General features: G+C 42.8%; 1 protein-coding gene and 2 long non-coding RNA genes across 5 annotated transcripts; 1 reads left to right on the forward strand and 2 right to left on the reverse strand.

Moving 5' to 3' along the window:
- Window positions 1-1,451: 1,451 nt before the first annotated feature.
- nr2f2 (nuclear receptor subfamily 2, group F, member 2) lies at window positions 1,452-9,276 on the reverse strand. 3 transcript variants are annotated; one of them, XM_053426816.1, is made up of 3 exons: window positions 8,880-9,276; window positions 3,978-4,505; window positions 1,452-1,772 (listed from the first exon to the last, which is right to left on the reverse strand). In XM_053426816.1, exons 1-3 carry the CDS (start codon window positions 9,076-9,078, stop codon window positions 1,498-1,500), a joined length of 1,002 nt encoding a protein of 333 aa, XP_053282791.1. In that variant the 5' UTR covers window positions 9,079-9,276; the 3' UTR covers window positions 1,452-1,497. The 3 variants fall into 3 exon arrangements, with proteins under 3 accessions (XP_053282791.1, XP_053282790.1, XP_053282789.1); XM_053426815.1 differs by lacking the exon at window positions 8,880-9,276 and adding an exon at window positions 5,511-6,858; XM_053426814.1 differs by lacking the exon at window positions 8,880-9,276 and adding an exon at window positions 5,511-6,858 and having other exon boundaries at window positions 3,978-4,523.
- On the forward strand, window positions 8,175-13,007 carry LOC128444361 (uncharacterized). The gene is made up of 2 exons (XR_008339144.1): window positions 8,175-8,564; window positions 11,061-13,007. It is a non-coding gene; the product is annotated as an uncharacterized LOC128444361 (long non-coding RNA).
- Window positions 13,008-19,470: 6,463 nt separating this feature from the next.
- On the reverse strand, window positions 19,471-26,894 carry LOC128444519 (uncharacterized). Its single transcript, XR_008339155.1, has 3 exons — window positions 26,688-26,894; window positions 20,889-20,968; window positions 19,471-20,114 (listed from the first exon to the last, which is right to left on the reverse strand). It is a non-coding gene; the product is annotated as an uncharacterized LOC128444519 (long non-coding RNA).
- Window positions 26,895-27,421: the final 527 nt, after the last annotated feature.

Genomic DNA, 27,421 nt, shown 5'->3' on the forward strand with positions numbered 1-27,421 from the left:
CCGAGAAAAAAAAATGGCAACCACAGATTTTTTTTTCTTAATCACATATACTTTGTATAAAGGAAAAAACTCGTTGAAATGAATTGACCTATATTTACAAGAATACTGCCTCTAATCAGTGTCTGTTTTCTTCCTCCTCTTCTTCTTCAAGTCAAACACACGACTGAAGTCTCAAATCTAAATGTCTGTTTCCCCCCCCCCAAAGAAATGTTGTAGGCCTACTTTAACAAGGTTTTGATAAGAAATCACATCATGCTTGTCAGGCACTTAATGCTTGAAGTGAATAAAGGGTGACATTTCAGGGACGCTTTAATAATACTGCTATTAAAACACTACTCTGGCTAGGCTTCAAACTTTTATGACCCTTGACCTCTGCAAAAGATCCTTAAACAAGTCAGTTTATGCTTTCAATGCAGTTTCAACTACTGCAAACGCTCTTACGTGCACATATGGCAAAATGTTTCTTAAAACTTTATCGGTATATGCAACTTGTAGGACTTTTTTTTTTTATTACGTTGTATCCAATTGGGGAACTGATGCCAAATATTTAGAGCTGGATGACATGGGGCCAAAGAATTTAAATGTTGTCAAACTAACCTTTTGTATTTTTAAATAAGTAGTGGAAAATAAAAGTGGGTCCAATAACTTTATATTAATAAAGAGCAAAAATGTTTGCGCTGGATCATAAAGTTGAACATGAGCCCCCTCCCCCCAAAACTTTTTTCCCTAGATGGTAATGGTCATCCTAAGATTATAAGTGCGCTTGCAGCATTAAGCCTAGATTATAAGCCTATACTCCTATTGCTGTGGTTTTAATTCTTTATAGAACTTTTTTTTCCTTTTTTTTTCAAACATTATTTCACCATTTTCAAATAAAAATCATTGTCTTAGAAAATAACAACACCTGTACTACAGAAATCACATAGGCCGGTTTGGAACCAGAAAGGAGGAACAAAGAAAGTACAAAACACAGCTATACATGGACACAGGACAAGTCATCAGAGAAAAAGAAAATTCACGTTTCGTATTTTTCCCTTTCTCCAGTTTTTTTTTCTCCTTTTACCCAAATCATCATTTTTAAATGCACTTAATACTTAAATTTTTCCTCATGAGGATGAACAAAATTTCCTTTTTTTCCCTCCTTATTTTCCTCTTTCTTTAAAAAATGGATCGACACAGGTTGTTCTGCATGAACACTGGGAGCTTGTATCTGCCATTTTGAAAGTTCAGTGGATGTCTCAATTTTTTTTTCTTTTTCTTTTTTTGGAGTAGGGGTGGGGGGGGGGGGGGGGGGGATTCACAGTCATTTACGTCAATGTCTTTCTTCATGAAAGCCAGCCCCGTGTAACAGCCGGTTGCTTTTTTATTCCTTCCACAAAAGCAGCTATAATCATTGTAGTCTCGCAGCACCCCCCCCCCCCCCCCTCCCGCCGCCCCCCCCCCCCCCCCCCCCCCCGCCTCCAACCCCACCTTTTGTTTGTTCGTCTCCTTCTTGGTTTACTGAATTGACATGTAAGGCCAGTTAAAACTGCTCCCCGACAGCAACATATCCCTGATGAGAGTTTCAATTGGGGTTTTACCTACCAATCGGACGAAAAATAACTGTTCTATGACCGAGGAGGAGACTGTGCGGAGGGAAGGCAAGCGGAGTAACAACTTCCCAAACCGTGTTGGCTGGTTTGGATACTGGCTCCGGACATATTCCTCCAGGGCGCACTGGGACTTCTCCTGCAAACTTTCCACATGGGCCACATCTGAGAGGCCACAAGCATCTGAGAGGGGAGGGGGAAAGCAAATAAACATTAATAAAGTGTTTCTCTCACGAGGAGCCTTTAACCACCATGCGCTGACAGACATGGCGCAAACTGATGGCCCTGTCACAGCTTTTAAAAAGCAATTACGGTCACAAATTATTATTGCTATCACATATGTAAAAGTAGTTTTTATTAAATCTCCAATATTGTTTTTAAGTCAAATGTGCAGATATTTTTTCAGTGTATGGGAATAATTTGTATAAATGACTGCTCGATATATTTAACATGGCGGTAGACAATTAATTAAAACACTCAAGTTAAAATTATAGCTCCACACTTTTGACGCAGCATCTTTAACTATAAAAATACACATGATCTTTTTCAAATATAAACACACATAAATTAAACATAATTATATATATTTTTTTTTTGCCATAGCTAAGAAGCAAATGCAAATAGATGAATTCCGTGTCCCCTTGTTTCATTGCGGTTACAGGCGCATGTAACTCGGTGCCTTTCCTCGACAAAGCCCTTCTATTAAACCACGAAACGCGAATAAATACGCAGATCCATAGCTCAGGAGTGTGTTTAACATGGGCCTGTATCTCTCTGTCAGCGGCAGAGCGAGGCGGAGAGGAGGGGGAGGGAGAGAGGCAGAGACAGGGAGACCTACTGACCTTTAGTGGAGCAGAGATTTAGCTTGGAAAAAAAAAGGGCCCATAGCCTACGGAGCTGCCGTCATGTATACCATGAGAGACGCATAATCACTATCTGTGCTGCTGCATGTGGGCGGCTGCTGATTGTGTGCCAAAAACAAAACGCTTGTGCGCGCCTTGGTTAAGTTTGTAAAGTTTACGCACGACAACAACCAAACCACCAAAAAAAGTAGTAAGAAAAGGCGTGTCACTGCAGCCCCGACACACCGCTCTCATGTTTGAGCCTCCGGGACGCAGGTAATGTGGACGAGACAAATTAAGCCACCGTGGCCCTCTAAAGGCTCCATCATAAAATCCAATGACCTGAAATGTGATTATTTTTGAATCGGCTAACAAGCCACCACGAGAACAATAGCGAGCTGGCTCGAGCCAAATGAAATACATGAGGCTGATGGCTCGCAGGTACGATATCATTTCAAAGACATGCATTCAGTGTATACGTTTGAAACCCTGTAAATCTCTTCCACACGTATCCCCCCCCCCCCCTCTCCCCACCCCCCCTTGTAATGGCGGAGCTAATGTAACAAAATAGCTGGGGAAGTTTGGGTCATGACCTGCAGTTCTGGAGCAGGTCCAGAGACGCCTCGAGTCCTTACAAGGCGCAGAGAGAATATTTCTGCAAATAAAAATGAAAGCCGCCTCTCCTGTCACTGCTCAGCATCAGCCCGTGCTGTTAGATGCTGACATGTTTTGCATTTGCAGGGTGTGCATGGGTCCTACTGGCTTTTTATTTTTTATTTCCTGGCCCCCACTGAACGACAGGAGAGCGTTGAAACCTGCGCCTTGTTTTTACTGTGTGCAAATGGGACATTAGGCTTGTCTTTCTTTTTCCCTTTTTTTCTTCTTCTATCCCCCTCCCCCTCGGAGCCTGACATCATTTATATCTGTCATTCCATACAAACAAGACGTGGGCTATACACACATTGATAAATGGCGGAAAAAAATAATCAAAGTGATGCAATTCATCTGCGAGCTATTGGGTTCTGTTTAACAGGAGAGAAAAAAGTGAGCCGAGAGCTAGGTTTGTTTTTATGATGCTCAAGGTAATTATTGTGTGTGTGCGTGTGTGTGCGTCTGGTTGTGTGTGTGTGTATGTGTGTGTGTGTGTGTGTGTGTGTGTGTGTGTGTGTGTGTGTGTGTGTGTGATACCAGACTTATTTAACTGGAGCTTATTCAGTCGGGCTGCACGTTCCTGTGTTTTGCTGTCAGTTTAATTAAGAAATCTCTTGCGTGGTCATGCTACAATTTCCAGTTTAGCCCTGTGTATGTGTCTGATGAATCAGTTGATTAACCAAGTGTTTTTTATAATTTAATAGCCTAGGGGCACGAACCCCAAAATCCTTGACCATGAAGACAGCAGGGGTGCAGGCGTGTGCATCTAAGACAAGCAACAACCTCCAGCCAGTGCAAATATATTTAGGTCACCAATGATTTAGCTGATGTCAGGGTGCATGTTAGTGACAGTCACACAGGCTGAACTTGGGAGTGTGCCGGTCTATTGTCTTACCTGTGGTGAAGAGCACAATTGCCTTTAAGCAGCTATATTCAGCAGAGTCAACGTGCAAAGCCTTGAGCTTTTCCACTTGTTCCTGGAAGATCCTAATGTGGTCCATAAAGGCCACCACTCGGTCCGCGGACATGGGGGAGGCGTGAAGGCCAGCCGCCGCCAGGAGAGGAGCCACATGCAGGGGCATGGAGCACTGCGCGGCGTTGAGCACAAATAACTCACTCCACGTCAACCTCAGCAGAGCCACCTGGTCTGTGATCTGGAGGTCTGGAAAGAAGGGAATATTCCTGGCCCACTCCACGGCACTGAAGAGCATCCTGGCCGCTAGTTCACAAATGTTCTCGATGCCCATGATGTTGTTGGGCTGCATGCACTGGCTGCCATACCGGGACGTCGGGTAGGGCTCCGCTCTCAGCAGAAGAGAGATATATCCGGATAGGTAGGAATGGCAGTGGAGTGGGTCTCCATTTGTCAACGCGAACTGGCCATGATGTGGCTGTGTGGGTGGCACCCGTCCCCTTTGCACCGCTGCAGTAAAAAGAGAAACTGCAGATATTGAAGCCTGAATTCTACAAATTATCATACAACTGTTGGAATAGATGGTAGAGGACACATGGGTTGAATATGACAACAACACACGCACACACACACTCTCTCTCTCTCACACACACACACACACTCACACAGACGAACACACGCACACACACACACACACACACACACACACACACACACACATATATCTTAGAAAATATATATTAACACACATGTACCTATATATTCTATCATCGCAGGAGTTTTAAACGGGTTACAGTGATAATAATGACACAGAATGCGAGGACACACTGGGGATGAGCTCCGAACACGTTGAACACATAGCTCGAAAATGATGTTATTCAGCCACAGCAACATGAGCTGGCTGTGCAGGAACACAAAGAGGGCAAGAGAGACCTTGCATGTTTAACCCTTAACCTACTTAGCAATTCATCTCTTTCTGCCGGGCACACGGGCCTATTTTCGACTCTGATATTCGGACAAATTCTTTGCGGAGGTGCGGAGGCTTTGTGCGCTCGAGTGGAGCCGGTGTCCGGCTTCTCGTCACGGGGGAGCAGGATGTGGGGAGATGCAGCCCCGAACACGCTATGTCTTAATTCGACACTCGCCATAATAGCGCAGAGGGCTTGTATATTGTGTAATCTAGTCGGTGCAGATGTGTCTCTGCGGCCGCGTGCCTTCCTCTGAATGTGAATTCGATCGCCCTGGGTCGGTTCTGAGCTATTTGTGAAATGCACCGGCTACGAGGCGCCGCTAACAGGACGATCCGGCGAGCCCCGGCTCCACCACATCACAGAGCGGCTCCATGGCGCGCTCCAGCCGCAGAGCCTTGGAGGGAAGAGTCGGGGGAGAGAGGGAGATAGGGAGAGGGAACAGGGCTATGGAGGACGACATTACAGGGCGACACGGTTTCATGGCTGGAGAGCCTACATGTTAACACACACATACACATTTGAGAAAACCAAAAAATCCTAATACCTTCCCGTCTCATGCCGACTTTCAGGCATTTTTTGAGGCGGCAGTACTGGCACTGATTGCGGTGGTGCTGGTCGATTGGACAATTCCTGTTGGCACGGCACGTGTACGTGAGGTTCCGCCGTACGCTCCGCTTGAAGAAGCTCTTGCAGCCCTCGCACGTGAACTGGCCGTAGTGCTTGCCACTGGATTTGTCCCCGCACACCACGCACTCGATGTGCTGCGGCTGCTGCTTCTCCGACTGCTGCGTCGTCTGGTTCGTCGGCGTGGACTGCGTGTTGTTCGGGGGTCCCTGCACCGGAGTCTGAGGGGTCGGAGGGGCGACCTGAGAGGATGACAGATTCAACTGGCCTGGTTGAGGGGTGGGCAGGGATAGTCCTCCTTGGCTCTGCGAGGAAAGGGAGCCCTGGGTGTCAGCCACATCGTCCTGGGAGCCTCTCCACACTACCATTGCCATATCTATCAGTCAACGTAAAGAAACTTTTTGTCTGCCGTTTTGGTGTCGCGCTGGAACAGACGTCTCGGGGAAACGCGAGGGAACTGTGATTTAACAGCCAGGCGCGCGGGGGACACGTCAAGTCTAGCCTACGTCGGATCCACTGTGAACCTCCGGGAAACTGTCGGTTTATTGCTGTGGGAGACGTTGCGAAGCACGTTTTTTTTTTTCAAAACTGATGCGATGGCGAGCTGAGTCGCTGCCTTGCGCTTAAAGGCCAAGTCCAGGGGCGCTTACAGTCAGCCATCCAGCACAGCCATCGATGGGAGAGGAGGGTAAATATTGAGATAGTAAGCCGAGGGAGCAGAGGACTATCAGCGGATCATGGAGCAGGTTGGTGCAGCAGCAGCAGCAGCTCAGGACAACTGGTGAGCGCCGACTATCAAGTTCCAGCACAAGTCTTGAAGAAAATCACCAACTGGGTTTAAAAAAAAAAAAAAAATCGCGTCTTCTTCCTCTTCTGATTTTTTTTTTTTCCTCCCTCTTCTTCTCCTTCTTCTTCTTCTTGTGAGGCAGCGCCAGACAAGCGCGCTGCTGAAGCCAAAAGCAGATCTCAGAGTCCGGGAATATGAAGACCAACTCTCTCCAGCGGAAAAAAAGCGAAAGCACCGAAAAACACAAACAAAAAAAGCCTCGCAGAGATCACAACCTGCAGAGCCTTCCTCCGTGCACAGAGAAATAACAGGAGAGGAGAATAAAGATAGAAAGTGATGGAATATGTTAAAAAGGCGGAGGTGAGGAAGTGATTGGGTTGGAGCCGGGCAGGCTGAATGCTTTCTCTCTGATCAGCTCACTGAGCCTCTATATAGTGAACTTTGACACGACTGCTGCAACTTAGCACACGTTACCATGGAGATCTGCTGCCATATAAGGAAGGAGAGTGTGTTTGACTGGTCAGAGCTCCGGGACCGCCCCCTGCTCCTGATTGGCTGCTCGGCACTTGTGCTACTTGGTACCTTGCCAGAGCCAGCGTGGAGGTCGAGAGGGCCGCTTGGTCCTAAAGGGAGATGGGTTTCTCACTCACTCGAGACTGTGCACTCACATGCACGCCCGGTAAAATCTTAGAATTTCAGAGGGAAATAATATTTAGAAAAATAAAATCGAATTTTAATTATTAGCATCATATCGTGCCACTGTATATCCTGCAGCCCCGTACATATCTGCAATATCCTTTTTCTGGAGATGATTAATTCTTACAATAAAAATATATTTTTCCATTGTACCTTTATTTTTCTTCCTTTAGGCAGCTCTATAGACAGACTACACTTCTGAATAATTACACACAAAAAGAGAGAAAATTACGCTGTTATATTAGGATTATAAACATTATTTTGAAATTATATTGGTAAACAAAACAGCAGGTGGACACTTAAGAGCCAGACATTGAGAAGGGTCACCCACTGGGTGATCAGGACCATTATACTGAAGGCCATCTGCATTCTCTATATATGTACGGGCTAATACAGCTATTAGTGCCTCTAATCAAACCAGGTCCCATTCATCACAGTCCACACCTCTTATATAAATGTTATGATAGTCCACTGACATCCTGTGGCCGCCCGCTGTACCCTTCTAATCCCCCTGACCACAAACACACCAAACTCACATGCAGGGTCAGGAAGGATAGAATAAATACAAATCGGGGTCTCGCAGGAGCCGATGTGGCCAAAACGTGAAGGCACTATAGCTTTAAATAGAGACCGTTTTTCCGAAAGTGTCACTTGAGGTCAAAGGCCCGTGCCCTTCACGTTAAGGTTAGGATGACACGCACGGAGCTATTTTCTGATAAACAACATTGTAAAACAAAGCTGTTAACGGTGATGGCTGTCAGGTGTTGCCTCATAATAAAGGTAATGAACAAACAGTGAAGGATGCATGTAAAAGTAGCTGCCCAACACGGTTTATCCCTTTTTTTGTTGTTAACGCTTGGATTTAATCAGTAACTTTCACCACACCACGAGGCCATCAAAAGTTGAACCGCAGGTAAAACTTCCACACGGGTGAGCATGGAGCCTGAGCTGTGTGTCAATCCACAGAGGAAGCAGCCGCACCATCACCTCCACCACCACCAGCAGCAGCAGCAGCAGCAGCAGCGTGTATCTTCGTCCCAGGATGTACTACAGTATATGGGTGCCCCCTAGCGTATGATTTCGTTTTGCTTTTCAAATAAGATTCAATTTGGAGGAGCGATCCGACAGGCAAACCGCCTCAGTCTCGTCTCTCGCATCGACCAAACTAACGAGCACCATTTTAAACTGACGCCTGTTTGTTTAAATTCGGTTTTACATGACTTGGACGGCAAAGCTTTGACAGTTGCCAAAGTTGGATTTACTTTTCCTTTTTTCCCCTTGCCACTTCAGGCAAGCCCAGCGGTGGTATTTACACCAATTGTGTCTTTTTATTCCAAAACAAATTAGCCGATGATGTTTTGTCTGCATGTCTATTTTGTCGGTTTTTATTTACAGATCCCGCGAGCGTGGAGAGTCTGTAGATAATAATAATTAACACAATTACGCGCGCAAGAGATCGACTCGTCGAGGAGGCGGATTGGCTCCGAAACGGTAAGTATAACATTTTGCACACTTTATTATGATGAATGAGCAAAAGTAGCCACGCTTTATTCCCGTGCTCGACATTACATCCCGTGTGGATGAGCGACCGGGCAGCAGACAGCGTCTAATAACGTGCGTAAACGACACATCCACAGTGCGCGCTGAATGCGAGAGACTGTCAGAATATCGCCTTTTAACCAGAGTGTGAACTTATACGATGATCACAACGATACCAGCTATAGTCTGCAAAAACCCATTCATAAAGCCAGCCTGTGTGTTTGATGGTGCGAGTGAGGCAGGAGGTTCTGATAGTAACAAACCTACCAAATGCATATGCTGCAGATTCGTCCGTAGCGGGATGCATCCTCTTCTCTCTCCCTCTCCCTCTCTTATTCAGAATATATTTAGTCTTCTCTTTTTGAACCGGGCAGAGCTTCCTCTCCGGGAGAAAACACACAAAAAAAAGAAGAAAAAAAAACACAGCAGCACGTTGTTTATTTGAAAAACTGCAATGTCTGATCATGCACAAACTTTGGAGAGCCGACACCAAAGCTACTGATTCACGTCATGTGCTGTTGAGCGAGGAATTGGAAACACAACGTTGACGTCCGAGCCGAGCAGGGAGGTTCATTTGACTGCCTCTGGAGATGAGAGGTGGCTGTGAGGACAGCCAGCAGCAGAGATCCGGTGCGTCTTTCCCCCTCTCCTGCACTGTGATGTGGCCGCGGCGCGCTCGCACTGCTTTGTGTGGGCTGCCGGAGGAGAGAGAGGGAGGGGGGGCTGCAGTCAGAACAGACACCTGTCTTTAAGCATGGCGAGCGTTATGACATTGTGCTTATTGGAAATTAAATGCAGTCTGGAAGTAAAGGCACAACCAGAGCTGTGATTAGAGAGGTAATTAAAACGGCATCAAATTCAAATTAACTGGGAAAAAATATTCAGTTGATGGAGCCTATAAATTCTTATTATTCTTATTAAATTAATGTAATTAATTCCAATATTTAATTGCTGTGTATATATTATATAAACAAACAAGAATATATATTTTTTTACCAGCTGCACACCTCCAGCAATAACATGTTACGAACAGAATAAAATAATAGAATAATTAATGAATTACAGTCTTAATTAACCTCACAGAAATCTATATTAATTGCACCTTTTTCACGCCTCTGCATTTCCACCCCATCGTGATTGATTTGCTATTTTAAAAAGCCCCAGAGTTGCTGCAGTTTTTTATTTGAAACTTTCCTGTGTGTGAGGATTTGTTCTCCATTCAGCCGCAAGAATAAAAGCAGAATGTGCTCAGCGAGCCTTCATGCACACACGCACAACTACTATAATAATAAGCGCGGCACAACGGGGCTGGTATCGATTAAGACGAGACAGGAGGATGTCGCCTGCACTAAATATTTACCAATCACACACACACACACACACACAAATAGCTGGATGCGTAGTGATTTCCCAATGATCCGGGAGCGAGGGAGGACTAAATCACTTTATTATTGTTAGTAAAACAAAGCGCACGCTCCGGAACACAGGAGTGGAGATGTTGCTGATTGGGATAAGTGCAGTTAAATTAATCGATGGTGCGGAGATAACAGTGGCGATTTGCGGGCGTGCAAAGAAAAAACGAAGGGGGGGGGGGGGGGGGGGGGGATGCTTTCACTCACGCTTCAGGTTAAAGAGACGCATGGAGCCGGATTGGTAAATCCGCATATATGCGCAAAAAGGCGCGCAGCGGTCACAAAGACATAAAGTCAAAAGATTCCAGAGGAAAACTTCACACCCTCCGTGCAGCGGTAAAAATATCCTGCACACACGAGCCTTCCTAAAAGCGCCTTGAGACATAGATGTTTAAAATGATCGTCCCATGGCGGCGGGTATATCCGCTCCCACACTTGCGTGAAACGCCAGAAAGTGAAATAAAAGTTGACTTTAATCTTATCTCTGCCTTCAGCAAGTCCTTCATGCAGATAGAGGGATCCTGACCCGGGGGTCTGCGGGTTCCCGGCCTGATTAACCCCTCCAGACCCGCGCGGGAGCAAAGGTTAACCAGGCTAATCAACTTCAAGAGTCTGATTGAATTAGATGACTGCGGATTCAGCACAGAAACTTAATTGTCCCACTTAAAAAACACATCGCGAAAAGAGAAGCGTCGGTCATTTCTGACAACTGAGAAGCTGATAATGTGAAATATATCTCACAACAGAGGAGTCCATTGTAGATAGCAGAAAAGATGATCTGCTTTTTTTCCTTTTTTAAACACGCAACAGGTTTCATTTGTTTCTGGTATAGAATTTAACATTTCCAACTTACTTTCATTATGCAAAACTCTCTAACACCCAGATTGGGTTATTCCTGCTTGATAAAGATCACTTGATTGATGGTGGCGGTGCCCCACATGTCATGACATTTTTATGTGCTGCATTGCATATCAATCAGTAGCCTTTAACTCTCTAGTAAAGGTTTTTTTTTTATTTTGATCTCTTGTCTCCTCAGAGCCTCATGGTGATGTTGGGATGTTCCTTTTGTGGAAAAGATTGAAAAAGTAAAAACAGACCAATTAATTAAATGTATATTTGTACATGTAGCTGGATTTAGGTATAAGACTAAATAATATTTGTTGAGAAAAACAGAGTTTTGAGTAATTTAATAGGATACACTCACATATCATGTAGATAATCATACAGGAGGGAATATAACCGAGATATCACATCAGCAAAAGTATAGAGTTATTTAAAAATTTTAGTTTAATATGTTTGAAATATTTTTTTTAGATGTGAAGACATACTGTCGATAATTCATTTTACATGTTGAATTCCCCAAATTTTTTCCAAAGCTCTTATATAGCTAATAATTAGTTTTTACCGGTTGAATAAATGATTCTTAAGTGTTTTCTTTACAGAATTGTAAAGTATGACTTGACTTTTTATGTATCATTTCAGTTTTTCTTTCCTTATAATAAAATGTTATCATTTTATTAAATATGTTAAGTCCCCCTTTTGGTAAATGTTGTGAGTCTATGAGCAATTCAAGTGTATGCATACAGACAAAGCCACATATATACAGTGCAAGAGAAAGGTGTCGAACAAGATTATTTTTATTTGAAAATGTGGTTGTGGCAGAGATAGTTTCATAAAGAGCTCATTCAGCGATGAAGATCACTCCCGCTCTCTCTGTCTATTTGCCCTGAGGGCCACTATCTAAAATGGCAATAGATCCCAGATAGTTCACTGTTCAATTTGCTGATGATAGATTATAGTGCCAATTTAAACAGATAGGGATCAATTTGTCTCAATGATCACTCCTTAGGCCGACTGCCAGCATGCTCTTAATGTATTTGTAAATGCTGGTTGTTTGAATCATGGCTGTTGTGCTGAAAGTGATCAAAACTGCAGTGAGGAGGGAAATGAGCGCTGTAAATGATAAATGATGTGTTTTGGCTGCTAAAGGCTGCATTGATGGAGCGTACGTGATGATTACTTCAGGCGGAGGCATTGTAGCAGCGGTGGCCATAAGGTCAATGGTTTAAGTCTGAGGACTTACTGGTAAAGTCTGGCGAGGAGAATGGTGTGATAAGTGCTGTGTAACCCTCAGGAACTAGTGCTGAAGTGCCCTTCGGCAAAGCAGCTTAAGCCCCCATCTGTCCCAGTGGAGCTTCAGAGCAACCACAAGGACGAGACTGCGGTTTGCACCGGGCACTTGTGAAATGTGTCTCCCCGAGTGTGACCTGCCCTCCCTCTTCTTTTCAGACTGGGAGAGTGGGCAGTCCACTCGCCTCACACTTTTTGTTTCACAGAGAAAAAGTTTGGGAGAAGCCACAGGAGAGAGGAAGCTGTGGCACAGTTCAGACCTGAACCAGACATGGTTCACATGTGGCCCTGAAGGCACCAGACAGCGTATTGAATTACTGTAACTCTAGGTGTAACGTGGGAGAAGTGTGGGATGAATAAAACGTATGCAAACTGAAGTAGTGGTGGTGTTCATGCAGCTTCAGCTATTTCAGATATTTCATGTCAGACGCATTGAGATGAAGATTGTCTTAAATCTCAGATACAATCTATCAAGTTATGACTTTTAATTGCCAATGGTGATTATCAGTTTATTAAACTGTATTGTAACATGAAAACCTTTTGTCTCCAGGTTATTGAGTTAGTTTACATTAAAGACTGAAATGCTTTGGAGATCAGCTAAACCCTGCTGCATCAACTGATACCCACGAGTGAACAGCTAAAGCCTCGGCACACTGTTTACTTCATCAGGATGTTGTTGGACATTTTGGAGACGCAGGGATTTGATGTATCAGGGACGCGTGTGCAATTATGAAACGGCCAAGGATGTGATAATGACTGAAGTAGCCAATTAACCAGTGTTGTGCATAAATGCAATTTGCAGTGTTACACCGACCACATCCATGACTAATAAAAGTTTAAAGATATCACATGAGCTGTGTCTTTTGCCTGTTTTTCTTTACGCAGTGTTATAGTGTTGCACACTAACATTTTAAGAGGTGCTATTAACATCTGAAATGACAGATTGGAAATAGAGGAATTGTGGCTAACTATCCATAACCACAAATACCTTCATCAATTGTTGTGTGAATACAACTTTTTAGGTTTCTGGAGGGTGTTAACATTAAATATATTTTAATTTTGTCACTGGAAAAAAATCCTGTTTACTGTAAGTCTTACTACTTATAAAGAAACGTTTGTAAGTGCAAATCCGGGCCGATGGATTTTGTCTGAAAAACAAATTACTACTTTACTGTGTTGTAATTAAAGTTAATAAAAACCATAAACTGAGAGAAAACAGAGGTTGTTTGAGAAGTATTTCTGCATTTTCCACATTCAGCTGCATTGCTGAGAAGAGCGAGAACAACAGTGTGGGTAAATCAAAGCATAGGGGAGTTTTAATGTGTAACTAAACCAAATTGATGGATCTTGTATATACTTGCATGACTCTTTGTGAAAATATGTAATAAATATGACTATAAACATAAACAGCAGCGTCTGACTATTGACAATATGTACATAACATCTCCCTCTTACCCCATTCCCGTGTGATCACTGGTCCTTGTGAAATGACACAGACAGTTAACAGAATAATACAGTACATGCAACGTGAATATGTGAATGGGATTTGTGTGAAACCTTCACAGCAGCGAGGAGACTGAGAGAAGAAGAGAAGATGTTCTTGGTGTGAAAATGACCCTAAAGGGGAAAAGCAGTGAGGAAGCAAATGACTCACAGGACGGTTGTTACCGTGTCATCGTACGAGGACATGCAGAGCTGCTCTCACAGAGTTCACTGCATGAGAATCAATACTCACTGGATGATGTCACCAGAGTCAAACCTCAGACCTGCTCCACAGACAATAAATGGAGAGAGGATTTGTTGACATGTGATAGTACGCAGAGGCCAGAGACAGACATGACAGGATTAGTCTGCGGTCTGTGTTGCTAATTATCTGTCATATATGTCTGCAGGGTGAGCAACACTAGAATACAAACTTCAGCCAGTTTAGTGAGTTGTATACTACTTTTAAAATGTAAATTAGATTACTATCTCAACAAATGAACATTGACCAACACAGGAGTTCATATATGTGGAGAAAAAGGGAGCAACTACAGGTCAGATGTTTTCAATTTGTAAAAGTCATTCATCACTAAGATAATAGCTAAACATTTTTTTTCCCGAATGCCTACGCTATTTTACACTGGTTAATGTATGATCCCTATTTTTCAGATTAGACGGTAGAGTTCCCTGGTACCTTATCTGAATGTGAACAGTTAAAATAAAATCCTGATCCGCTATGAAATGAAACTTTGTTTGTAACTTTAAAGTAAATATTCTCTCCACTGAGAAGCCGGATGATGACGTCAGCGCCTGGAGTCGCAGCATTTGGTTTCCATCCATCAGCGATTATGTTGGCTCATGTTAAACTGTAAGAAGACAAAGTGTAACAGATCCCTGATGATGATACTCCTCTACTCCCCCTGTCACAGGTGATGAATGTTATTTAGGCAAAAGTACAAGACATTGTACAAATATTTTCTTTGTCAGCATGGCCAGACAAGGTTTGTACCAAATTATCAGACCTTCAATTGAGGTAACACACGATAAATTATTATATTAGACTCATGTATTTGAGTCTTAGTTTTGCTTCATATACAGGATAAGAGCTTCTTTATCTATTGACAGCAGCTGATTCAACCTTTTACAGCACAACACACACTCATTTTGCAGGAATGAAGAAGCTGTAAACGATTGGCGCAGCACAGTCAACACATCAGGACCACTGAGGGTTTCTTCACATTCTGTTTTATATGTCATGACTCACCTAAAGTGAATTTAATGTTCAAGAGGTTCAGAAGAAGAAAATAAAAAAAGGCAAGCCGGTCTAAAAGACGGGGCGTTGGGCATTCGAAGGTGATTACAGCGCGGCACAGAAAACACTTGTGGCTGATTCGCATCTGTTTGTGGATCAATCGCCCGGCGTAACAGAGCTGTAAAGACCGTGCACACACAGCATCTGGCATGGAGAGACAGGAAGGCATTAAAGCAGAGAACAAAAATGAACTTATTAGCTAAGTGTAAGCAATCGGCGAGGCAAGAGCTACCGGATGAGCACTACTGTCTCCTGCGCTGAGGGCAAATCTTATAAACCGGTGTAATTTCCATGACAACAGCTGGTGCAGGAGTGCGTGCCCTCGAGCTAAAGCGTCAGAGAGACGGTGGCCACACGTGCTGTCTGGCTTGCAATGGGAAAATATCAGTGAAGGAAATAAAGACAGCACATGCAGGATAAGACTTGCAGGCAACAAGACCAACCCTCAGTCGGTGGCCATTAGATTACTTATTGAGTAAAGTTGTTCAGGGCAGTGGTGACCAGTAATGAGGAGGAAGGACCACAGTGGGCAGCAGGAAGTCGTCACAACGTTGAACTGAAACCATCGTTTTTATAATTCTACAATCCGCAATTCAGTCGTCTGACAGCTTTAAAATTAGACTGGGACTCTTATGGAAAAGTGGGTGATTGTTGGTTTTATAAGGAAATCTAATTATATAACATTTCATAGTTATTCGCTGGTTTACACCTTAAGAACAAGTGATGGACCCCCCACCCCCTACACACACACAGACAAAATGCTACATCGTATAGCTCTTTGCATTTAACTGTATGTAGACACACTACTAAACATATTCTGTTGCTTTAATAACTTGCATTGTCATCAGTTTTTTTTTGTCGTAAAGCCACTACCTGTAATGGTTCAGGCAATAATCTTTTACACAGCATATTTCTGAAAAGGATTTATAGCTCATCAGATCATTAGACTGCTCCAGAGTGTTAACTAACACCAACTCCTTGATCCAGATTTCCCTCTATGACTGAAACATTAGTAAAGCGCAGCCTGTTAAGAAAAAACAGGGCGTGACTGATCTCCTGCAGGAAACACACAATACAGGACAAATCTGTGCAGCCAGGTTGCATCGGTGGCATCGCATTGAGGCCACAATGCAGGGATTAGGTCCTATAGAGCAAGGGAAGGTGGAAACACTGTGTACACGAGCTCAGATTGCAGGGATTATATGATCAGGTGTAAAGGCTTGAACACTGTATACATGATGCTTTTCTATGAGAAGAAGCAAAGTTAAGAAAATCTGTATCTTCAGCAAATATAGTAAAAGTATTATCAATAATGGTGGCAGGCTGTAGAAAAGCATTGGGGTAAAATTGATTCTAAAAGAAATTTAATTCAATACATATTGATCAAATTGTATGCTGTATGCCTGCACCCATGTTATTTATCTGCCCCTTAAAGTTTTTATGCCAAAATTCCACTGTATTTATAAAGAAGGTGGTGTCAGGGCTTTAAAAAAAATGCTACCGTTTGTTTAAACACCACATTGTTTGCAGCTCAAGGTGAAAATAAAACCATAAACTATAAGTATCCCCATTATAATATGGGTTCACATAACCAGACGGGGAGAAAAAAGTGAGGCCCATTTCATCAAGCTAATTGCCTGTTTGTGAGAGGGAGCAAACTTTTCTACCACCACTCTATTACGGAGGCTCTTTCTTAATCATAAATAGAGCCCTTGTATCCCAGAGGGACTTGCTATTCTAATTTACAATTGAACTAAAGACCGAAGCTATCAATCTCTCACAGACACTTTATTTCTGCCCCCCTTCTCTCTTGTAATTGTGGTGACATAACCATAAACAACAGAGAAAAGGCTGCTGTGACGAATCTGTGGAAATGACAGCATGAACGCATGAGCTGCACATAAGCACTCCCATCCAGCACGTGCACGCACTCACACACATGTGCATGCATGGGACACACACAGAGACACATACTGTATATAGAACGTTATCAAGACTTCTTCCTAGGACAGAATATTTTGAGGATCAATGCATTCATGTTTGTAATTTATCTATTGATTTTATTTAAGTATCTAGCTTGAATCAAAACAATGCAAAGAGGTTAATTGAACAGTTTTTGGTTTACCAGGTATTGAAAAACCCTGTTGACTGATGTCATACATCCGCTATCGCCCGACAGTCCACATATAAAACTACATTTAAATTTAACAGTTCTTTTTTTATTTGGGTCTGGCCAAAGCTGCACACACTCATAAATATCAGTGCCCTAAACGTGCCTGATTTCTTTCATAAAGATCCATTAATTATTCTATTAAGTTTTAATACAAATTTTGGAAAACACACTGATAAACAAAGTAAAATAAAAAAAATCTGAATCCAAATCAAATCCTCCTTTGTGAAGATAATAAATAATCCAGCTATAGAATTTGTTAATACATACATTTGGTAACGTATGTGATTCATATAATAATAAGGGTTATGAGTTCCTTACTTTCTCATCCAGACTGCAGTTTATATGTCAATAATCTGTTGATTAACAGGTTTTAATCCAGATCTTCAATCTGTCCAGGAGGTTCCAACAGTTCACTGGAGAGGTCGTACTCAGGAACTAAAAGCTCTATAGTGGAGGACATCTTTTACAACCTGGCAACCCAAACATTGTTCTTATCAGCTGATAAAGACACTGAAAAAACTATTAGTTACCAGTTACATACACCTTACTAATAGTGTCTTATCAGAAAGTGGTACTGAAACACAATACATCATATGTGATATATGAGTCAACAGGGGGACATATCTCAACGGGGACATATCTGGAGATCTTTACATCTTAAGTAAAACACTGAGACGGTCTCATTCCGTTGAGCCTCTGACACATTCCTGCTTGCGGTGGCGGGTGTGGTGTCACCGCCGCCGCACCGCGCCTGTGCGATGCCTTTAATGATGAGTCTTTTCGTTAATGAGTTAATGCAAAAACTCTCAATGTCATCAGCAGAGATAAGGGGGAAGAAAGCGGTGCATTGTACACATAATGACGGGCTCCCTGCCTGCCCCTGAGATGTCACGGGTCAGCCATGTTAAGAATGTGTGTGCCCAATCATCCGCTGATCTTTATCTGCTGGGCCTGCAGCTAACCATGACATGGGCCCAATCAGGGGTGCTGATGAATGGACAAAGGGGCCCTTGAATTGTTGAAGCTGCCACAAGACTACTTCTCTACTAAATCATGATGACATTAACAATCAATACACCGGTTAGCGAACAAGATATTAAATACGTTCGGCAAAGCAATGGTCATTACAAACAATACGCCGTGCATTACAGGGATTGTTTGGTTTACAGGTCACATGTTTTACCCTTTTCCTGTGTTTTACTTGAAGATCTGTATCCATAAGAAGACATATTTGTGTTTAACCATCTCAATTTAGCCTTATCTCATCTCCTCTCAAGCAAGAACAAGACGTTTTGTGTCGGCCTCTGTGCCTGAGTGATCACAGACACAGATATCACGTCGTATTCTACCCCTGTAGCTAGTAAACCTCACTGGTAGACGGAAATGGCGATGGTCAGTCAGCACTGAAATGAGCCAAACAGACAATCGCATTCCAATTAAAATGCCCCGGTTCGATCTGAAGGTTTGCACCTGCCGCAGGGGAGAGTTTCCACAGTGTTGGGGCTTCCAGGTCCGAAGCAGGGGTGGTCGGCCCACCACCTCTGCCTCCAGAAGACTCCCCAGCCACACCGGTACAGAGCCAGTGTGTGTGGAGGCCAGTCAGTGGAGCGTGCATGGCTGCAGAATCCGAGACCATCTGGGACATCAGGGAGGTGGGTGATCTGGCAGCTGGGACATCAAGAGAGGAAGACTGCATACAAGAAATATGCTTTTGCTGTGTCAGGAGCTACGGAGAAGAGCCATCAAGCAGCTTATCCTTTTTACAGATCTCTGACTCCAGGCGGTGGATTTCATCCCTCAACTGTGAGTAAGCAATTTAGAAGTACACACAAACACACACAAACACACACACACACACACACACACACACACACACACACACACACACACACACACACACACAGACAAACATACAAACAGCCATAGTAACAGCTGGTTTTCACTCCAAGTGGAATGTGATTGATAAAGGAAACTTAAAACAGCTACATACTAATATAACGATCAGTAGGGGAAAAACATGAAACGCTCATAACAGACTAAAAATGAAAGATTTTGGGGTTGAAGCAGGTTGAATTGTGCAGTAATTATATTTTAAATGTGAACCTAATGTTTGAAATGATAAACTGGCTTTATGAGACCAGGTTCAGCAAAGAGCCCAAGTTTCTCAAAAACATTATTTGTAGTGTTAGTGAGTGTGTGATTACTTCATCTACACGTGTTTACGTGTTTATCAGAACCCACCAATGAATGATGTAGTAAGTGACAAATTAGGATCTTTGATGGCTCTGGGTGGCACAATGAGCGGGAGTATAAAAGGTTGAAGAGATAAATTCCAACTGTCACTGACATCATAAAACCTGACAAATTGTATTACAGACTGTGTAATCCACACCACAGTCCTTCTCATCTCTTCAACCTCAGCTTGACACAGTCATAGTCTCGGATTCAAGTCTGCAGCCAGGTTGACACAAAAAGCCCCACTCCGTCCGGTGGCATTTGTCTCCTTCTGCATTATCTGAAATCAAACGCGCTATTCCACTCCCACCGTTCCACAAAGAACAATCAGTCCAGCCCTAATGTGGGAATGTCTGTAATCCTCACAAAAGGACGCTGACATTCATACCTGGCAGAAATGAATTGGACAGGACCTGGATTCCTCCGGTGGCTTTGTGTACAGTACACTAGACTGGGTGGAAAGATAATGACACTTTATTACGGGGTCATTATGGCAGGTAGCTCTCGACGATGAAAAGGCAGATCTAGTCAACATGGACAGCTGCGAGACAGGTGACCCAGCATGTTAACAAATATGGCAAATGGGCATTATGGGAGTCATGAATTCAAAAGAAGCTCTGGGGAAAGATCAACATAATAGCTCAGCCCGTCTAAGGACTGCCAAGAAAGATATTCATCTTAAGGCCGGTTTAAGGAGGTATTGCTCATGAACGTGACCTTGCTTTCCCACAGTCCTGGAAGATGAGATGAGGAGGAATCTGAACTATAAAAAATGGTGTTACACATGCGTCATGACTAAGCTCCTTAGCTTTGGTGTCGCCTTCGTCCCTTTATGTCTGATTATGATTACCATCTGTACATATGTTCTACAGTATTCTAAATCCAGATCTAAGCTGTTACTTTTTTTTCTATACAGTTTACATGCAAATACTTGTAACTCAGTGGAGCGCATACCTCCACCAAGACCCAACTGTCCCCTTAAATTCAATCAAGCTGCATGAAATTGCACATATGCTCAGAGATATCACAATCTCTATCTGATGCATTTTTTTGGGGGGGAAAAACACTGAAAAATGATCCCACACTTAAAGAAAGCGGAAAAACAGTCCTGCATAGGCACCAAAATGTAATGGGCTCTTCCTTTGGCCACGTCCCATCTGTCCAACCAGGTTTCATGGAAATCAAATCAGTAGCTTTTACAGGATCATGCTAATCAACAAACAAACCAACTGGACAGAGAGGTGGGAAAGTATAAAATCCAATGTCATGGCCTTTATTGACAATAACCAATGTGTTCTCACTGCTCCAGAGTAGATGGTGCTCATTGCACTACATACATTACATCAGATGTGTCTCAATGCACTTGATGTGAAGCCCAAGCAAAACAAAACCAAAAACACGTGTGTCAAAGGTTATTCATGGGAAAAAACTCCAAGGTGAAGTAAAATGGAGACAAAAAATGTCCACATCTGCATTCGTTCTATACCAACCAGTCACAGGGGTCAGGTTCCTATTGGTATATTGATACTTACAGAACTTGGATGTTCATCCTGTTCTTCTGTCACTGTGCCAAGCGTTTACCCAATGAGATCAGTCTAGGTGGCTGCAAATCCTATAACATGAGATTAGCCCTTTAGACTTCACAGACAGTATAATGACATTAGCTAATGTATGAACAATACAATACCTCTGTGGGCGTTTTGATACCTAGGAGAGAGAGTGACACACACCAGCACTTTGTGTTGGATTCAACCAGCTCTCTCTCATGTACGTCTCCACCTGATCAGCTAATGGCATTCATGGCTGTTGCTGTCACACACATATATATATATATATAGAACTTGTTCTTCAAGACGGATTAAAAAACAAAAGGTTACTTCTTCTCTGCACTATATTAGTGACAGAGCACTCTATGGTGTGAATGTGTGAATTTTTCAAATGTGCACATCACGTACAGTATGTGCTATTAGGTCACACTTGATGCACAAGTGATTTAACGTTGTACCCTGTAAATAGATGTTAACCTGCCAATGGCAGAGCTAATCAGACTCTATTAGCTATTTCCCCTCCAGTTTGTTCTCACTCCCATACTGATGTAGCCTATTTACAGTATATGTTTTTTTCTAAATTGGGATAAGCACAGGTGGCACCAAGACGCTGCTGTAATGTGACCCACTGAAAAAAAGAACGTTAACAAACCATTGGTCAAAAGACCAATTGGATGTGACAGTGTACCCCCGATGTGCCGGCTATGAGGCAGAACTAGTACATTTTACAAAACACTAACATGTTCTCATTTTTAAAACTCCCGATTTGACCAAAATGTATGCTTATTGGATTATAAAGTTTTGTTTTCAACTATTGTTCTTCCATCAAACATGTAAATGAATGACAAATAAATCTCAAGACTTTTTCAGCAGTATGAGGACTTGATTCTGTTTAACTGTAAGTTTGATTCGTTCAGCCGGATAACAACATTTAAAGCCTTGGATCATATTGGGATGTGTCCATTTGTCACAGCTACATAAAGCACATGTGCAATAACGATTTTGTTCAATGGACATAGACAAAAATGAAACTTTAACAATGCACATCATAACCACTACGTGAATAAGAGTGAGCGCTGCTTTAACGTGATACTATCACAGAACAATATGGAAAAACATTCCAAGGCAAAGGTTCAAAGCATAACCAATGTTGAAAGCCCCTCAGCCAGTGAACTTTGTGACCTGTGGGGCTTCTATGTGACCCCACCAATAAGAAATGCCTGAGGTAATTTGAATCAAGTGGAGGTGTGTCCCTTTCAGATGGACGCTGGCTGAATGGCCCTGCTGGAGCAGCGCCCCGCTCCCCCTGACCAGATGTGAGGGGCTTTTTTATTACAAGAGAAGGAGAAGCTGATAGTTGCAGGTGCAAGGCTGACACGGGGGCCAGGTCTGCAGGCCTTCATAAAGGGGATATCCATTGCCTGCGTTTAATCAGAGCCAGTGGGAAAGGATGGGATTCATTGCTCTTTGATGGAGAGCACTGTTATGAAGATGGACAGTCACTTTGCTCTCTAAGTGAAACCATCGTTTAGCCTCAATTCCCAGAGAAAAGGCCCATTTGTTATCCACAGGGGAGTGCAGCAGGGGTGGTTATGCTAGGTGGAGGCTTCATGCATTTTCCAGACAATTACCGCGCATAGGCATACATTTATGGTCAGAGAAAAACGGACTATGCTGAAGCCAAAGTGACACACCATATAGACTTTGATTATTCTCCCTGCTTATACCAACAGAGCAAGAGTAAAACTGACACACACAACATGTCACTGTGACTTCAGAGGACATAAAATGTACTTACATTAGATTCCAAAAGGCTTTTTATAACCTTAATCATAACTATTACTTGCCTAACCCTCAACTTAAGGTAAAACTAACCTTTTCTTCAACTTAAAAAAATTTCTTCTCCTTACCTTTTAAAGAACATATATGAGGCTTTCTGGTTTTGCCTTATTTAAGTGAGTTCTATAAGTTTTTTGAATACAGAAAAGTTTGCAAAGTTAAAAAGTCCAAAGTCTGCGGTAAAAGAATCTCTCAAAACGCCTCATCGATCAGAGCAGACTGGGCTTCACCGGGCAGGGGGCCTTAAAGAGACAGGAGCTAAACCTAAGTGTTTCAGACAGAGACCTAAAAGAGGTTCAGCAGCAATCGACAATATGAGAGGAGTGGTGTGTTGTCAGAACATTAGAACATGTAAACCTTTTCAACAATGAACTCAAATTCAACTTCTGAACCTTGATATGAGCATAATGACTCCTTTAAATGTTCAACTCATGTGTTCAACCACTGTTATAAGCACATTGTCACAGTATTTATCTGATTTTAATACTGTGACAGCATATTTTCACGCAGTAGCTGGACGAGCATGTCAGTATTTGACAAATCTGTAAAAACCCACAATATATTCAGTGACGATGCTGGGTTTTGTTTATTTTAGTCTACTATAAGTTTCGGTTACATTACATTTCCTATAGTCCTTGTGGCACTGAACATAAAAATCAGGAATGTGATTCCTGAATTTAGGTGAATTATCACCACTTTCCAAAACTCAAACATTCAATCAGGTGCCTTTAAAAAGTGTCTATTATCAACAGTCTGTCCTCTGTTCCAGCGCTGCCCTCCATGCGTCTGTTAAGATTCATCTGAGGACAGGTTTATCAAACAGACTCGTCCCTAACAGGAAAAGAATGAGCCCTGTCAAAGGAAGTGACACGCTGAAGACGACTAGGCTTCAGCCTTAATTCTTTACACAGTCGTCCAGGACGATCACACCATGTATCATTCTGATGAAAGAGCTCCTCTCACCTTGTTCATAAAGTTGGATTCAAATCCTATTATGCTAAGTGGGAGTGTGTCCGGAAGGTTAATATATGAGAAAAGGCCTCTGATTGAACATGAGTTATAGTTAATGATAATAACTAATCAAATTAAAGAGAATTAATTTGCTGGAGTAGATATTGTGTTGCAGGCCCACCCACCCCCATAACCATTACCCCCCCCCCCCCATACACACACAAATGTGTCATAACACAAAAAAACTCACCAAACTCTTATCAGGTCTGACATGTTCCTAATTTTCTAAGCCGGGCACTGTGCCACAGTATCCCTGCCTTAGCTTTTAGACATTTTAAATCTCCCTGCTGTATCCACTTTCAGGAATTTTCCAGATCCATTGTTTTGTTTCTAAATAACCAGGCTTGACAGGCTCGCCTTGGACCAGTGCTTTATAGTATCAGGGTATCTGTGCCTTCTCAGCCACATGTTGTATTTCACACTTGCATTGCCCTGTCTCAGCTATCATGCGTTTGTTGTGTTTAATGGTATCTCTAGCCTTGGACCACTGATACCAGCTGAGCGGTCAGAGTGTTAGCACTCCTCAATATCTATTACAATTAGTTTTTGATTAAGGAACCCAGCGCGGCTGTTTGAAGCCTTTAATGTTGTGTCAACTGGATGATGATGGAGAGAGCTGCATGGACGCCTCCCAGTAACAAAGCGGCCAGTAAAAGGCTCGGAGTGAACCATTTTATCTTCTTAATGGAAACCAGATGACCTTTCTTTTTCTTTTTTTCGCCCCTCTGTTTTTAATGCCGAAGTTTTTCGTGAGGTGATACCGACTGAGAGTATTCTCTCGCTTATGTAATTCATGCCAGGCCTCTTGGCAGCTTCTTTCTACCTTTCATATTTGGGCTTTGGTCAAATGTGTTTTTTGACACCCTCTTAGCCTCAGAACAAAGCGTATGTCGGTTTATCGAGACGTATGACTGATCACCTCCTTAGAACATGATCTGCGCATCATTATCAGAATTTATTAAAACAAATGGAGGTAGTGACTTTATTTGAGAGGTTAGGGTATGTCACCATTTTTCTGAGGTACACCAGGTGCATTGTTTCAAGATGTTTTGACACTAATAAACCCTTAGAAGTTGTATTGTCATTCAGCAATTCCTTAGCCATGTTAAATATTTGTAAATATGGTGAAAGCAAAGTATAGGTCTATATTAACTTTAGTGATATCATGAATTATGCTGTCTTGTTGAAAAGTCAAATTTGAATTTCCATGGAGTGACAAAGACACTGGAAATTCCAACAGATGCCTCTCATCATACAGAACAATATATGTGTATGACATTTATGTGTTAGATAATTAAGTCAAACCTCTAAACTTTTTATGCAGCAACTACTGTTGTAAAGTTTTGGAAACTCAAAAGTGACTACTGAGAAATTGTAAAGTAGTGATTTCATGAATAAACATGACAGGAAGTCCGAAGGTCAAAGAACCACAACTCTTCTTTTTGAGAAACTGAAAAATATTTGGGATTGGTGTTTTCCGAGCAGCCCGGCGGTTTAGAGCGATTACATGTTGAAGTGATTTACAGAGAAACAAGTTCTCTGCTACTTCCTCTGCTTGGTTACCAGAGGAATGTGAGAAAGTAATAAAAATAGTTCCCCTGCATTTCATCAAAATAAACAAAACGATCCTCTTAAAAGCTCCAGTGATGTTCCGCCGACGCAGGGAGTTAAAGTGCTATTTCCTGCGTGGTCAGATCTGTGGTTAGAGACCGTGTTCACTGGTTCTCATCCTGACACTCAATAACCAGCCAACATGACTCACACGCATCACTTCCTGCAGAAAAAAAAGTGTTAAATATGCAGGGTAATTATTACTGACCAAGTAAAAAAGATACACAGAAACATTAAATATACAAAACGAATTATCAGCCACTGCACTGACATTTCACACATAACTGACTACTCCCACAGCTGAGAAGGGATTGTAATGTTCCTTATTAAAGAGCAAATATGACTTCTTAGTGCCCTGAAGGCTTTTCTAATGTTTGACTCTGCTGAGGACTGTGGGCCCTCTCTGTCACACTCACATTCATGAGAGGGAGATAAAGAAATAAAAAAAACGTCCTAGCATGCCAGCAGTCTGATAAGTTGCAGCTTGTGTAGTTTTGTTTGGTTTACTTAATCCCTGAGCTGGAAATGACCTTGTGAACTTAAGTTGGTTGGCATTTTTTTTTCTTCTTTTTTTCTTTATGCAACTCACTCCACTACACAATACCTGCATTGCAGTTTGGGTGTCTTTTCAAATCTCCGAGGTGTATCGCGGCGATCAATGTGTGTGCAGCCGATTTCTGTTTTACCGAAGCGATCCCGAGGTTTCTCTCTCTCTTTCTCTCTCTCTCTCTGTCTCTCTCCCGCATTCACACATCACAGGTCAAAGATCGCTGTCCTAGAACAATTACAATCACTTCTTTAGCACCAGCTTGAACCTGCTTTCATCCAACATGCTTTTGTGCACACATGGCCTATAACCTGGCCAACCTTGGCTTAATCATTACCATGACCCGTTTATCTGATTCTCATGCAGGTAACCATTAATAAGTGTTTACTTCCCGATGACCTCTGAGAATGTGCACGCCGCCTTTGCCCCACAAATGTCAGCGCTATCAGATGAGTTGGCCTGATTCTGTTTTTTTTCTTTGAACGCGGGACGACAATCATTCAACTGCAGCATGGTGTGCAGTAGAGAGGTTGATTCCTCTAAAACTGCTTCCACCTTCTTTTGAAAACAGAACACTACATAATTCCTCCCCAGTCATGATAAAAATTATGCTATATTATTATTAATAGAAAGAGAGAAAGAGAGAAATGAAGAAAGAAAGAAAGAGAAGAAGGAGTCTGGCTGAGAACTGTATTGGATTTGTGAAATCCTGCCATTTCTCAGTGACCAGCCGCGTTGCCCATCTTGTGTTTAGCTGATGCAGAATGATAACTCACCGGTTGTCGTCCTCACTGAGACGGGTAATATATAGCTGAGAGGTGTCCTGACATAGTTATATCTGCTGGTGTCCTCAAAAAGACAAGGAGAGTCAATTACAATGGCAGAGCAGAATGCCTGTACAAATGTCAACTCCCCGCGCAGACGGCTGTGATAAATAACACCTGACCTCACACCGGGCGGCGGCTTCTCTGCAGGGCCCGAGACAAGCTTGCACGAGGAAATGGGAAATCAAGGCAGAGATGTGGGGCACTTCAGGAGAAGGGTGTAGGGCATAGCACAAGAGGACAGGGGGACGTCTGAATGAGCAGCAAGACATGCCAAGAAACATAGTGCAATTGCACCACTGGTGTTTACTTTATGGCAATGCTGTGAAGATACCAAACTTCACTCGGGGGGTGTTGTGGCAGGCCCTGCTGTTACTCATACCTGTTTCTGACAAGAGAAACAAAGCTCAGACCCATCCCGCACATACTCTATTTGTCCGCATGAGACATAAAGCAGCAGGTTGGTCTGCCCAGAACTCCCACTGCGCTCGTTTGAGTGTAATCTTTGTTGACAGAAAAGCAAGTGTGGGTTTCAGGTCACTCTCTATGGCTTCCAGTAATGCACCAGCACAGCTCACAGAGTGCAGGAGAGACAGCGTGCAGATTGTTGATGCTCTAAGTGCAGAGACCTCTGTGCATGGTCGTGAACGGACTGGATTACTGGGCCCCAGCAAAGCTGACAGAGG

Source organism: Pleuronectes platessa, chromosome 7 (assembly GCF_947347685.1).
Source record: "Pleuronectes platessa chromosome 7, fPlePla1.1, whole genome shotgun sequence".
Lineage (NCBI taxonomy): Eukaryota > Metazoa > Chordata > Actinopteri > Pleuronectiformes > Pleuronectidae > Pleuronectes > Pleuronectes platessa.

What these genes read in the sequence shown, in the direction of transcription:
- nr2f2 (XM_053426814.1), bottom strand. Translation starts at nt 5,964, where the DNA reads ATGGCAATGGTAGTGTGGAGAGGCTCCCAGGACGATGTGGCTGACACC. An exon ending in AGTCGGCATGAGACGGGAAG is followed by an intron (nt 4,524 to 5,510) that starts GTATTAGGATTT and finishes CAATATCTGCAG; the next exon opens with TTTCTCTTTTTACTGCAGCG. An exon ending in AATTGTGCTCTTCACCACAG is followed by an intron (nt 1,773 to 3,977) that starts GTAAGACAATAG and finishes CTCCCCTCTCAG; the next exon opens with ATGCTTGTGGCCTCTCAGAT.